General features: G+C 38.7%; 1 protein-coding gene across 1 annotated transcript in view; it reads left to right on the forward strand.

Annotated features, from left to right (window-relative positions):
* The window catches only part of LOC139740884 (protein phosphatase 1 regulatory subunit 21-like), a 129,298-nt gene that overhangs the window by 72,166 nt on the left and 43,603 nt on the right, over positions 1–13,529 (forward strand). The window contains exon 18 of the mRNA XM_071651468.1: positions 7,819–7,917. Within this exon, the coding sequence (XP_071507569.1) occupies positions 7,819–7,917 (99 nt within the window). The remainder of the gene's footprint in view (positions 1–7,818; positions 7,918–13,529) is intronic.

A 13,529-nucleotide genomic window follows, 5' to 3' on the forward strand; every position in this document is an offset into this window, starting at 1 on the left:
GGTCAGTAGGTAAGTGGGCTGCTAATGGATTTTTACACCGAAAGTGGTGGAATTTCTTGTGAAACCCGAAATGGGAACGCCCATCAGATATTGCCCAAGATTTCCAGTGAATGAATAGAATGGGAGCGGAAACATCCTATCTGGGGTTTGTGTGCCAAGTTGATAAGTAAGTAGGCCGCTGGTAAACAGAGAACTAGATCTGTATCGTTTTAAGTAGAACAGCATGCCACATTGCTCCATTTTCCACCCATTTCCCAAGAAAAACTACGAAGAGATTTGTAATCGTATTTACACAGTTGAATAACTATCATTCATTTCATACACTGCATGTCCTCCTCTCTCGCTCTCTCTCTCTCCCCTATCACTCCTCTATCTCTGAAACTGCTTCCTAGAAATTGATATTAAAGCTTGATAGAGGGGCCATTGTTCTAATTCCATCTATTCAGCGACTGCCTCCTCATATCTCAATAATCATTTTCCATGCACTGATTGCGGGAGATTTGGCACTTTTTGCGGCCAGTAATGATGGCAATTGAGTTTGTGATATGACCAGGAGGGAAGCCGGACTGAAGAAAGGAAGGAAGGAAGGGGGATGGGGGGGAGAGACAAAGCATAAGGTGGCTCATGAAATATTCAGGCTAATGTATGCATTTATGCCACTGCAGTGTTTTTATTCTTGGTGGCCACAAAAGACAGCCAGAGGGAGGTAAGATTGGTGCCGAGTGTCGATCTCTGTGTTATGAGTTCCATGATTTCTACTGGAGGCGTTTCCCCTGACACACCACTACCCAAACCTCAGACAAGTTCAGACTGAGTGACTATCACAACATCTAACCTAAACTTCCCTTATAGCCTTTAATCCAGTCTATATTTCAAAATCCATCAGTTTTTATGCCTATCCATCACAATCACTGTGCACTAGTTTATATATGACAAATTATTGCAATTAAATTCATACTTTTGGTCACCCCCATTCATTGATCACTCAGTCATCAAAAGAACCACAAAATTGAGTCGGGGCAAAAGTCATAAAGAAGTCACCCTGTAGTACAAGATACGCTTAAAAGATATTGTTTGTACACAGTGGTGTAGCCAAGGGTAATACAAACTGTGTAAAAAGATGATGAAGTACTCTGTATCTGAGTTTTGTCAGCTCTCTAATCTAGGCACAGGTGTCATATTTTACAAGAACGTTAATTGCTCTTCAGAAAATGTGAACCACATTTTCACTGGAAATAGCGATATTCCAAGCTTAATTCTTGTCAGGCAATGGTTGCTTTCTTCATTGTAGTTGTTCTTACTTATTTGTGTTTCTTTCAAGTTTCTCATTCTGTCTTTGCCTAGTCTCCCTCTCCCTCCCTCCCCCCCCCCCCCCCCCCCCCCCCCCCTCTGTGGAGTGTTATCTCATCCTCCCCTTCAAGTCACTGGTGAAGGAACATCTCTGTCAGGAAATGCATATATGAAAATATCAAGAGTGGAAAATCCAGAGGGTTGCTGCTAGTCCATCTGGTAAGACGTTGACCCAACTGACGTTGGAAATGAGGTTCGATAACCATCGAATTGAAGTCACTGTCCTCGTTTCACCTGCATATCAACCTAAATTCTCATCTCATTATAGAGACCGGCGATGGATTGGGGGGGGGGGGGGGGGGGGGGGGGGGGGGGGCATCAATGATTGATTTCAGCCGACTGCCAGGTGATGGCTTCGGTGTGAAGCGTGACAAACATAATCAGTGGGATAGAAATCTTGAGGTGTAGGGATGATGCTCGGCTGTTTTAGATGGCACAGCTCAAGGATAAATAATTGTCTGTTCCTTGAGAAAGCACTCAGGGATAACCAGTTTACAGAACTAGGCCATCTTGGATGTGACAGAGAATGAACCTTGATTTCAAAGGTACAATCCTATGTTTTTCAACAGAAGTGAGTTTCAATTGTAATTTATGCTTGGTAATCACGCCTTCTCTCATGGCGATCAACATTATAGTTGATAAAAGATAATTTCAGCTAGTTTGAAGATTGACCATATTGATTAAGAAAAAAAAAAAGCTTGTTTGTCTCTTCACAATGAAATTCCTAACAAAAATAAGAATAACTTTCTAATATGATTGTAGTAGTTTCAGGAAGACAAAATATAATGTTAATTGATACTTCCTTGAAGTTTATAAAAGGAAGTTCAGAGGGAAGATGCTTTAGATATAAATGTATAGGTATAAAACGGGAGAAATGGTATAAGACAGTGTAAGAGACAATTGATACAAAACATCCAAGGAGTTGACTTGACACTGAGTCCAACCTCATCTGATTTTGTGATATTGTTTTTTTTTGTTTTTTTTTACAGTAAGCTGGGAGGAGATACAGTGAATTTTGACAGGGAAAATATTTACTGCTAAACTCATTCATTACTAACTACTAGTACATTGTCCTGACTATGCAGATAATGTGTTCACATCTTCATCTGATCATCATGTTTAGTGTATTTAATTTTATGACTGAGAATAGTTGATCAGGCAGGTGCCCTGTGTGTTCATAAAGTGTGCTGTCACACACTTTCTTGACATTTTCTGACATTTTCAGGTCCTTAAAAAACTTGGGTTGAGTGTGCAAACTAAGATTTTGGGTGGAATGATTTTTATTGACTGATATGCCATGACATGGCAAGTGATTATGATGACATGAGGTGTTTTTTTAAAATACATATTATCTATTTCTGCCAAAGATGCACAGTCATTCTCAAAATGACTCCCGACAGAGAATGCTGAAAGTGAATGTTTTCACTAGATTTATGAAATCGATTTACCAGTAGGTACTCATATCTGGTATAAAAGAATAATTAGGACAAATGAGGGGTACATTCTGTCGTTGCACCCCAGATTACAGACGATAGTACGAGATTATTTGTTTTTTCAATGCCATCCCAAGAGTTGGTATTGTGATTCAAAGAGGTAAAGAGGTAAAATCAGTAGCGACCATGGACTTTGCTATTTTGGTATGTAGTAACTGTAGAGAAAAAAGAATGGACAGAGCGGGACCCCGAGGGGGCTAACCTGAGATATCTACTGTATAGTGTCAGAGACACAGCTATGACCAGAGGTCAAAAGGTCGATGAATTACCAATAAAGAAGATGATGATGATGATGACAATATTGACGACGACGATGACGATGACGATGATGATGATGGTGATGACACTAATGTAAGAGGAGATTGTACTTTTCTCTCTCTGGCATTCATGACTTGCTGCCTTTTTGTGATGCCTCAAAGCATCAGCTGCAGCTCACGCATTACAGGGATTGTATAGTTTGGGTTAAGACCTAACCTCACTCTCTAACATTTTTTTGTGAGATAACGAGAAACCTCATGTGAAATATGAAAGAGGATGTAATTCCAAGCCATTTATTGTATGAAAATTGGTTTAGAAATGGCCGAGATATCCAAAATAGAGCAATCCTAATAAAAGGAGGGGCCCACCTTTTATTCCGATTGCTTTGTTTTACTTTGTTTTGACATGTCTCAGCTATTCCAAAACCAATATTCATCAAATAAACTTTGAATTCCTCTTAGAATAGCATACTCTGTACTATTTTGTAAGTTTTTCTTGGTATTTTGCTAAAATGTTAAAAGCCCAATCCCCATCTTTACCAACAATCCCTTTAATGTACAGTAGGTATAAACAATCAACAAAGTATGTTATCATACATTTCAGGCCTAGTTGCAACTGGATGCATGCAGGGGCCACCAATATATACTTATCAATCTACGTAGCATGATTGCATTGAGTGTTGTATTGTTACAGAGTGTCAACCAGCCAAATGTTTGCACAAATTTCAGTAGGAATTCTTTAGATGAAAGAAAAAAGAGAACTATGTTTAGGAGTGGTGTATCTGTCATATAGCAAAAATGAAGTCCGTGCCAACTGATATCCTTTGATATTTGCCATGACTGGAGTGCTGGTCATATGAACAATGTAACCAGATCATGTCTTTGAATATCCTCTATTAGTACTCTTGGTTCAAGGGTCAGTGTAGAGAAAATTGCTGTGGATAGGGCAGCCCCCTAGCTGATAATTTAAAAAGTTGATTTTAAGTTACATGACTCTGCCACTCATCAAAGTATAGGTTTAAAAGATCAATAGTAAACTTTTCAAATATATTAATGAGAGACTTACAAACTTCAATCGTAACTTTCTGTAAAGAAGAATGTGTACCCGTACACAAGATTGATGAGAGTGCATGAATTTTTTAATTTTTTTTTTCAATAGTATTAATTTCTTCATACTATATTCCTGCAGGGTTGGTCTATTCAGTTTTACAAAACTGTTTTCCAAAGGCAACCCTGCAGTTTGATGTAGATTTATGCATCATGAAGGGCAAAATGCCTCCTGTGTGCATACATTCTAATAGATATAAATCAGAATTATTTGATTTCCATTTTGGGATTGGAGTTGAGGGGAAATAGAATGTGGGAGATGAACAGTAGTAAACTATTCAGCTTTTTCGTGTGCAATAAGCGATAAGGATTTTTGCATTGTAGAAAAATACATTGTGGAAGTAGTTATAATATGTTATTGAAATGGGATTATGTTTTTCAGTATTGTAGCAGATCAATTAAAACAATATTACTCATTCCTCTAATGAACAAAGTATCTTCATGATGCTGAAGTAAACTAACTGTGTTGTTGCAGTCAGCTTGTTTCAAAGTGATAGCATGTAGAAAAGTGACTTCAGCAAGCTGTTGGCTAATTTATTCTGCAGATATGTGATCATGCCATTTGTAAAAAGTTGGAGCGGCAAACCAGTCAGCGGGAATTCAATCAATGTGGTGCTTGTGTTACTTGGCAAACAAAAAGCGAAACTCCTGTTTTGTTGACTGATCGTGTGGTAATCATTCCAGGATTTGAGAGTAAGAAGAAGAAGTGGTTGCACCACTTTGAACACTCTTTGGGAGTAGTGCATTTACCTTGCTGTTTGGTCTTTGGGCTTGAACCAGGTGAGGTGCAAAATAAGACCTGGAAGGTGGAAACACGAATTACGGGCTGGATGAATGCAGCTATTCTGTCAATATTTGATGGATTACTATTATATACTTCCTTCCAAGGAGAAACCACAAAGAGTATGGGAAATATTAAAGAAGGAGCTATACGCCTCCTTGACTTTGCTAGTGAGAGATCTCATATGTTCAGTCACATGACTGTACTCCCCCTTGCTTACCTCATGAACGGAGCAATTAAGAGTCATATTGTTAGTCACATGTCCCTGTGTTCATAGCGCCCTCACATTTCCTATCGATTTGTACTCTGGTACGTGAAATCATTGTTGCATACATGCCGAAATTGACATTGACCCTGGTGGCTCGTATTTCACTTTGCCGGTTCGCTGCACTTTAGCACGAGAAAGCCGCACCGGTTGCCGTAGTGCAGTGCCACTTTACCCTCAACCAAGGTCCCTACGCTTGGCTTGACGTCAATTTTTCTTCTAAACCTTTAATCACTGTACTTTAATCGCTGTATTCATACGCTGGGTGCAGCCTACACAATGCGTGTGAGTGCAGCAGTGCCTGCCAGAGAAAGAAGAATGAGCGTCAAGAGGAATAAGTAGAGAAGGATTTCGTGCAGTCAACACCGATTGCTTCCAGCCGTGGCTTTCTCTTCCCCCACGATTCAACCTTGTGTCCTCTTTAAGCATGCTCCATTGGCTTCTTTGAACAAGTCTCAACCCTTGACATGATGGCTGTATATTAAAGCCTGTCAGCGTTGCTTTTCAGCTCTTTCCTCTCACCCTTTATCTTCTCATATCTTTCATATATATTTCATAATTCAGAGCAGTCCATATATAAGGCTATTGTATTCCAAGGTTAGGCGTGCATTATGTTTTCCAGGGGCACTTTCTTCAGATAGGCATGTATATTTTGTATAGCACAGTTATAGAGTAGTGATACAAATAGGGACAAACTCTATATTGATTTCGTTCCCTGGTGCTTGACTGCACCGATCAGGAAGCTCACTCCAGATCTGTCGAAGGTTTGGTGCTCCACGATTTTCTCGTGCCTCCAATAAAGCCTTGATTTTTTTCTTTCAGGCTTGTCCCTCAATACTGAATTAAGCCCACCCGCAAGTGATAATGGACTTTTCTGTGCGTCCAATAGTGCATTCACATTTTTTACTTTTTGTGAGTTTCGATAGTGCCTGCAGGCTCGATTGAAAACGGAATATTCGGAAACCAATTAATCCACAATTCATTCCTTTTGATGCTTCGAGTCTGAATTGACAGTTCATTGCGTATTCATTGCATACTGAATAGAGAGTAATTTTAATGATGATCATTTTGTATCTGAATTGAGCATCTTCTTGCGTGGTAATTGGTGCATATAAGCTCATTTACGTTACCAAGTTGTCTTCGCCACCCCCCCCCCCACCTAAAAAAAAGTGTGTTGCCCTCATGGCAGTGTCGAAAATGGCATTTGTGAATTGTTGTTGTTATTGTATTTAGAGAAAAATTTATAGTCTCACTTCCTGCTTTCAGATTTATTAAAAGTGAAACAAAAACCTGACATCAAACTGTAGTGTATGGTTGGGATCAACATATTACAGGTTTCTGGTGCAAGGCACTTCACTTCAATAGCTTGACCCTGCACTTTGCAAATCTGAAGAGAAAAAAAGTGCAAGCAAGGGTGAACAACATTCATGAGATCAGAATTTGTACATGTGTAATCAGGGTTTACCGTAGGTATACCATGTATGCATTATGCGGTAGTGACACTATGATTGACTTCGCAGAATCTAAACTGTAAAGAGAGGCAACACTTGCTTCATTTCACTGATGCTATTTAACCCTTTGAGTCTTTTCAGTGCTGATTGACACAGAATAGTGTTGAACACACTGCTGATTGACACAGAATAGTGTTGAACATACTGCTGATTGACACAGAATAGTGTTGAACACACTGCTGATTGACACAGAATAGTGTTGAACACACTGTCCAAAGTCCCTGGTGCAGGAAAGGTTAATGACCTTCTCTTGAGGTTATGGTTGTATGACAAACTCAAATTGAAGTTCATTTGAATTTGTTACTTCTGTTTAAAAAAATAGTTACAATGTACTAGTATATTTGGTAGATGTTTACACAAACCACATAAACACAGCCATGATGATGGTGATATTATCTGGATAGGATCAACAGCTGTTAGTAAACCCTTTGAGTCTAAATACCATCAACCATGGAAGACACATGAATTTATCCAAATAACCCACAACATTTGTATTTCTGTACAGCTGGACAGAGAGTGGTGATAAATTTCAAATCATAATACATGAAGGACAGTAGACAAAAGCCAGTCTCCTGTCATATTGAAGAGCTGATATAAATGGTTTCTAGGACTTGGGAGTGGAATTAAAGTCTGTTTATTACTTCAATATTAACCACAAACCAAATACATCCTTTTTTGTGTGTAAGATTCATATATGATATTTCTACTTCTAGTGTTCTTGTTTGTGCATGATTTTATTTCATATTGTAATCCATGCATTAGCCATTGTAGGTCATTTACACTGTAACTTTGTGCATATGGGATTAAAGATACAATTCTTGCCATATAATGTATGTCTTATGTCATTTTGCAAATATGATCAGGAATAATCTTGAATTATACTTTTAATCCCCGCCATCACATTGACATTTCCAAGATGCAAAATAAGAAACAAAATGAAAACTTATTCATGACTGAATGTTTTGCTATGATATGATTTGATCATGCACTGATCTGAAGTTTTGTTAATGTGTATTTTCTCCCTTGTTTTTTTTTTCTACACTCCACCATACAGTGTCGAGCCCTGAAGAAGCGTTTGTCACTGTCAGAGAAGGCCAAAGAAAGACATGTAGAGGAGCTCAAGTCTGCCCAGCAAACCATCACTCAAATGAAGGTAATGACCTCGTACTGTAGTATTCAAGTCCCAATTGAACAAATGTTGATGTTACATTCAAACACATGCATGTTTTATCCTGATTACCAAGTAACCAGCTATTGGTGTTCCTATGCAAACAAAAACAAAACAAAACAAAACAAAAATGAGAAATGGATTCCCAGGATTGATTTACATGAGTCCAACATCCAGAGAGGTCAAATTATCACTCCTCTGTGATGTCTCCTAGTAAAGTTAATAACAATTAAAAATTACATTGTATGTCACAACATTCTGCATCATGTTTGCTGGCACAATACAAAACTCACTGCTTAATTGTATTTTGAAGGTGAGCAAATTTTTACTCCCTTGACCAGAGTGCCTGATTAATAGGAGAAAAAAGTATGTATGTTACCTTCATAGAAGGTATTTATTCAAATCCTATCCAACGAAGAGGAGTGTCCTATCAAATGGTTTCCCATCATGTGAAGACTACTGTATCTAAAAACATGCCAAATTTGTATACATGTGCTTCTTCCTCAGAGATGTACTTTTATAATCAGGGAAGATAGAAATAATCTATCCACCATCTAGGAATCTTTAGTCATGGCTGTAGATATCTAGAGTGATTCAGTTCTAGTGGAGTGTTTTTTACCAGCTGGATGATCCTTGAGATCATTATTTTTGGCATCCAGGAGATGAAGTGCACTGAAATCTAATGATCACATGATCCCATCCTCAGATTGGAAATGAAATTGAATGATGGAAGAGGGACTTTGAGAAGACTTTTTTTTCTCTCTCTCTCTCCGAGAAGACGGGGGCAAACCTCTCGTTGGGAGAGAGGAGTTTTAGGAAGATGGATTTAGGGATAAAGGGGTCCCTCTATGATTGCTTTTGAATGATTCCCCTCCCTAACTGAGCTTTATGCTATGTCAGCTCAATTTTTGTAAAATGAAAAGATAGAATAGATGTTAAAAGAGTGTTTTTACCATAGGGAAGCCATACATGTGCATCAGCTTTGAAGTTAAACATTTTAGTTTAAAGGTGTGTCATCCAGTCAACAGTCTGACGATGCATACATTTGGATATCTTGTTTCCCCCCATTTGCAGTAATGGAATCTCCGCGCATCTGTTGAATCATTGACATGATTGGATGATACCATTTGAATTTGGGATTTATATTGATGTACTCATTTGTATGACAAAATTACAAGGGATGAGAGACCTACCAGAACGGCATGTTTGCAATGGGAGTACCATGTCAACACTGCTGAATGCAGATTGTAAAACAGGGATTACAGCGATGTATTTTTAGACAATGGTAATGTTCATGTTTTGCACTTGTATGTAGGATGAAGTATTGCTTTGGGATGTGCCATGCCCTTTTGACCTCTGTGGTGAGAGTCACATTGTCAGACAGAGATATAGGTCAGGCTGGCAATTCTGACATCTTTACTGGAGGTAATCTTCAGGGCACCTCCTGAAGGAGTTATTGAACGCTGATAGGAGCTTGACCAGACATGGGTGTGGAGAAATAGGGGTAATCAGAGCATGTCTGAATTAGTAGGCCAGCAAATTACCCCCTACCAGGTAGAGATGATAGTGATGCAGTCAGTGATGTTGCCATGGTAATGTTTGATGGATGCTGCATCCCAGGAGGAGACTGCTTCTCATTTCTCATTTTCCTTCCTCTCATCATCCCATCCTTTTCATCCATTTTTTTTTCCTTTGTCTGTCAGCCTCCCTTTTCTATTCACATTTTTGTGTGTGTGCATTTTCCACTCATGGCTGTATCACATATCATAAGCATTTTCATATACCATCAGTGTATAAGATGATACATACTTTATCACTTATAACCACTCCAAGAGATGGTACACTGGCCAGCATTAAGGTGATTCCATTCTGTCAAGAGGAAAATCATTTCATTCCCTCAGATTGTTTGGATTGAAACATTATTGTATCTTTTCAGTCCATATTGTTCATTACAAAAAAGTTGTGAGATTTAATGTGCCAAATTAAAATTGATGAATCTATGTACCAAGCAGTTTAAACATGAAGAATATGCAGGCACATAAACATTAGAAATGGTGAAAATCATCTTTTGTACCGTCAGGCAGCATTTTCCAGTTTTGCACTTTTGCTTCTTGTGTAAATTGACCTGGGAGAATTAGTAGGGCATGACAGCTAATTAGGGTAATACATAGGAGTACAGATTAGATGCAGTAAGAAAGTCCATTGCACTATATTTTCTTACTGAGGAAAATTGTCGTAACAAGATAATGTAACCTTGAGTTGATGGAACTTTTGTTCAGGAACAATTTGCTTGTTATCATGGTTCAGTAGTAATTACAACTAATTAGGCCTATATGTGTCTTCTCAACTAATTAGGCCTATATGTGTCTTCTCAGCCTGGTTGCTGATGAAAGACCATACAGTGTTACTAACAGTTTATGGGAATTTAATTTGATTCATTCAGAAACATTACGATGATGAAACATTAAAGCAATGCTCCTGTATATCAGGGGCCTGATTATTCGGTCGCAATCATATTGGTCTTTTTTATTCAACATTCTCTCTATTTACCACTCCTCCTTGGCTTCACACACAAAACTGTGTTTTATCACACAAGGGGTATCAAACACACCAAATACTTCACTATTTTATACATTCTAAAATGAAAAGATGAAAAGATGAAAAGATGAAAACAACTTACAGACCAGTGTCATATGTGTTACTCTGTAACAGAACTTGAACTATTCCTTTAATGATGGGTGATGGAACATTAGTTCAGGTAATGAAATTTCTTTATGGATTTATTGATGAAAGAACAAAGATTTCTTTCATCAAAAGTGGGAACCCTCTATTTAGGCATTGCGTGATATTTGTGAAGGAGAGCAACACATCAAAACATTTAATTCCAAGTTATAGTCTGCCACGAACTCCAGATAGCTGAGAGTGGAGGTATACTGCATAGAACATTTTACAAAGGGGAATATAAGGGAAATGGTATGTTAGGTTACACTGTTATATTGTCTGCCATGTAGATTAAGTTTTTTTTTAAGGAAACTATGCTGATTTGCAATGAACTAGAGAAACAAGTCATTGCTTTACTATGACCCTAGTATTTAATGCAGATGCCATTATGCCGGTGGAATATTACCAGAAATCTACAGGAGCGTAGTCTTATCAATTAAATTTCTGATGGTTCATTTTTGAAAACTACAGAAACTTTTACAAATTCACCATGTTTTTTGTTTTGGGGGGATTTGGGGCTTTGTCTTGTTGTTTTTTTCTGTGTCTACAAATCAAATACTGAAGATTAAACCATTTCTAACAAAGTTTTTCTGTGTCTTTTTTTCTTTCTTCCTTGAAATAGATTTAAACAGGTAGGGGCTATTATGTTCAAAGAGTTCTTAATGAATGCAGTAAAAGTTAAAAATGATCCTTTGGCTACCGACCTACCTTACTTTGTGTTCCTGTAGGTAGCTTAATGAATATTTAGTATTTTTGACTGACTTTGGGGTATTTTGAGTTTCTACTATCCAAATATGAATAGGACCCAAACCCAGATCATTAACCTACTTATTGAAAGTTATTTTCTGGAAATTTTTCTGACTGTACCACTTCTCTTATTTTTCTAAGGAGAGCCAAAGAGGGGAGTTGTCTGCAGTGCTCAGAGGGAATTCTGGATATGATATTTTGAGACTCTGATGTCAGTGACATTGGCTAGCCCCAGAACTTGCTGGCACACATCATTATTGAGGGTTGTGTGTCAAGGGTCCCCCAGGGCTGCATGGCCCTACATCGACCCACCAAGAGTGGGCTTGAATTTCAGCTAAGAAGCTTTTCGCCCCAGGGCCACTTTTACTTCTTTTTCCCCCTTTTCTGTTTCTTTTCTATATCCTTTTTCTTTGAAATTCTTGATCCATGTTTCCTGTTCATATCCTGCTATTGCTTCATCCATGTGCTACAAAAGTGTTTCCAACTAATTTGGGGGAAAATCTGTTAACTAGTTCAAGTGCCTCACAGGCATGCCCCCTCTTTTCCAAATGAATCAGACCAAGAGTGCAGGCCTTAATACCTGTGCAATAGCCAACAGGTGTAGTCAATGGGGAGAGTCTATTGTTGAAGAAGGGGAGGTTCGGGGGCAGTATGTGCCAGCCAGGCTTCATGGAGGGACAGAGCGCAGTCGGTCTGGGCATTGAACTCCTAAGCGTGTGAAGGAGGCAGAAATTGGTGGCGGGTGCCAGGCCCTAAGTGGGTTAATGAGAGCTGTCCTGACTGGTCTCATGAATTTTAATCAAATGGTTTTTAGCCAACCATAGAGGCAGTGCTTGACGGCTCCTTAGTAAGTTGAAGTTCAGGTGAGGGACTTAAATGCTTGTTCTTGTCGTGACTTTGTAAGCCACAAGAGGCCTTTCTCCTCGACTTATTGTGACCAGTAATCCATCTCCCAGTTGTCTTTTACCTCTTGCTGCTGTATTTGATTAAGTTATTGGCAGTCAGTATCAGGATACTCTAGTCTAACTGTGGGCATTGTTACCAGCCAACTGAGTCTATGAGGATTTTTTCCCTTCTTTGTCACCAAAGAGGTAACTGTAGGTCAGTTGAGTTGATTTTACAAACCAACCAGGTATCAGATTCTGACAGAAAGCCAGACACTCTGGTCTTTTGACAAAGGTAGAAGAAAAAAAAAGAATCATTTATTAAATGAGTATTTATTTTAATCAAAGGAAGAAAACATGACGTGATAATATGCTGAGATGAAAATATCAGATGATAAAGACTGGTTCAGTGAACTAGAGAAGGAAATCCAGAAAGCTAGACAGGGTCATTGTCACTATATCACCAGCCAGTGACCATCAGTTCAGTCACACCAAATTCTCTCAGGCTTTTCTCATTTCCATATTTATGTCTCTTGGTTTTTGTGAAACAGCATCTCTCCCTACCCCACCCTCCTATCTCCCCTTCTCTCTCTCTTCCCCTCTCTTTCTCCATCTATCTATCCATCTATCTATTTATCTCTATCACTGTCTTTATTTATCTATATCTCCTTCTATCTATCTATTTATCCATATGTCTTCTTTCATCTGGTTTACTTGGAAATAAATGTATTTCTTGGTTGTGATTTTTTCCCCAGGTCATTAAACTTTCCCCAAAGCAAATACTTATTGCCTGTCATGTGAGTTGCATGCTAAGCATATCATTGTCTTCCAAGTACCCAGCAACTGATGCTAAATACACATTGTAGTGATTATGTCTTTGCAGCACCCCCCCCCCCCTCCATCTCATCTTCACTGTTTTCCAAGCCATTATAGTCTATTCCCTGCCCTACCCCACTTCACATTGCACCCAGGAGACTGCTTTCTCTGCCTGAGTGTTCTGGAGTGCGTTGATTGCTATCATTCTTGGCCTACTGAATTTCAAAAGATCTCTGCGAGTCATCCACTGACATAGTTGGTGTCATCATATCAAATGTTTATTCTGCTCCTGTTTATTTGCCCACAGGAGTTGTGGCATTTCTCTTCATTAACTTACTCTCAGATTCAGTTTCCATCATATGATATTTTTTCTAACTGATTAAAGATAACAGTGGCAGGCCAGGAGACAGGCGATACTAAAGAACTGTT

Source organism: Diadema antillarum, unplaced genomic scaffold (assembly GCF_040938485.1).
Source record: "Diadema antillarum isolate AM-2024a unplaced genomic scaffold, OU_Dant_1.0 seq00000889_RagTag, whole genome shotgun sequence".
NCBI lineage: Eukaryota > Metazoa > Echinodermata > Echinoidea > Diadematoida > Diadematidae > Diadema > Diadema antillarum.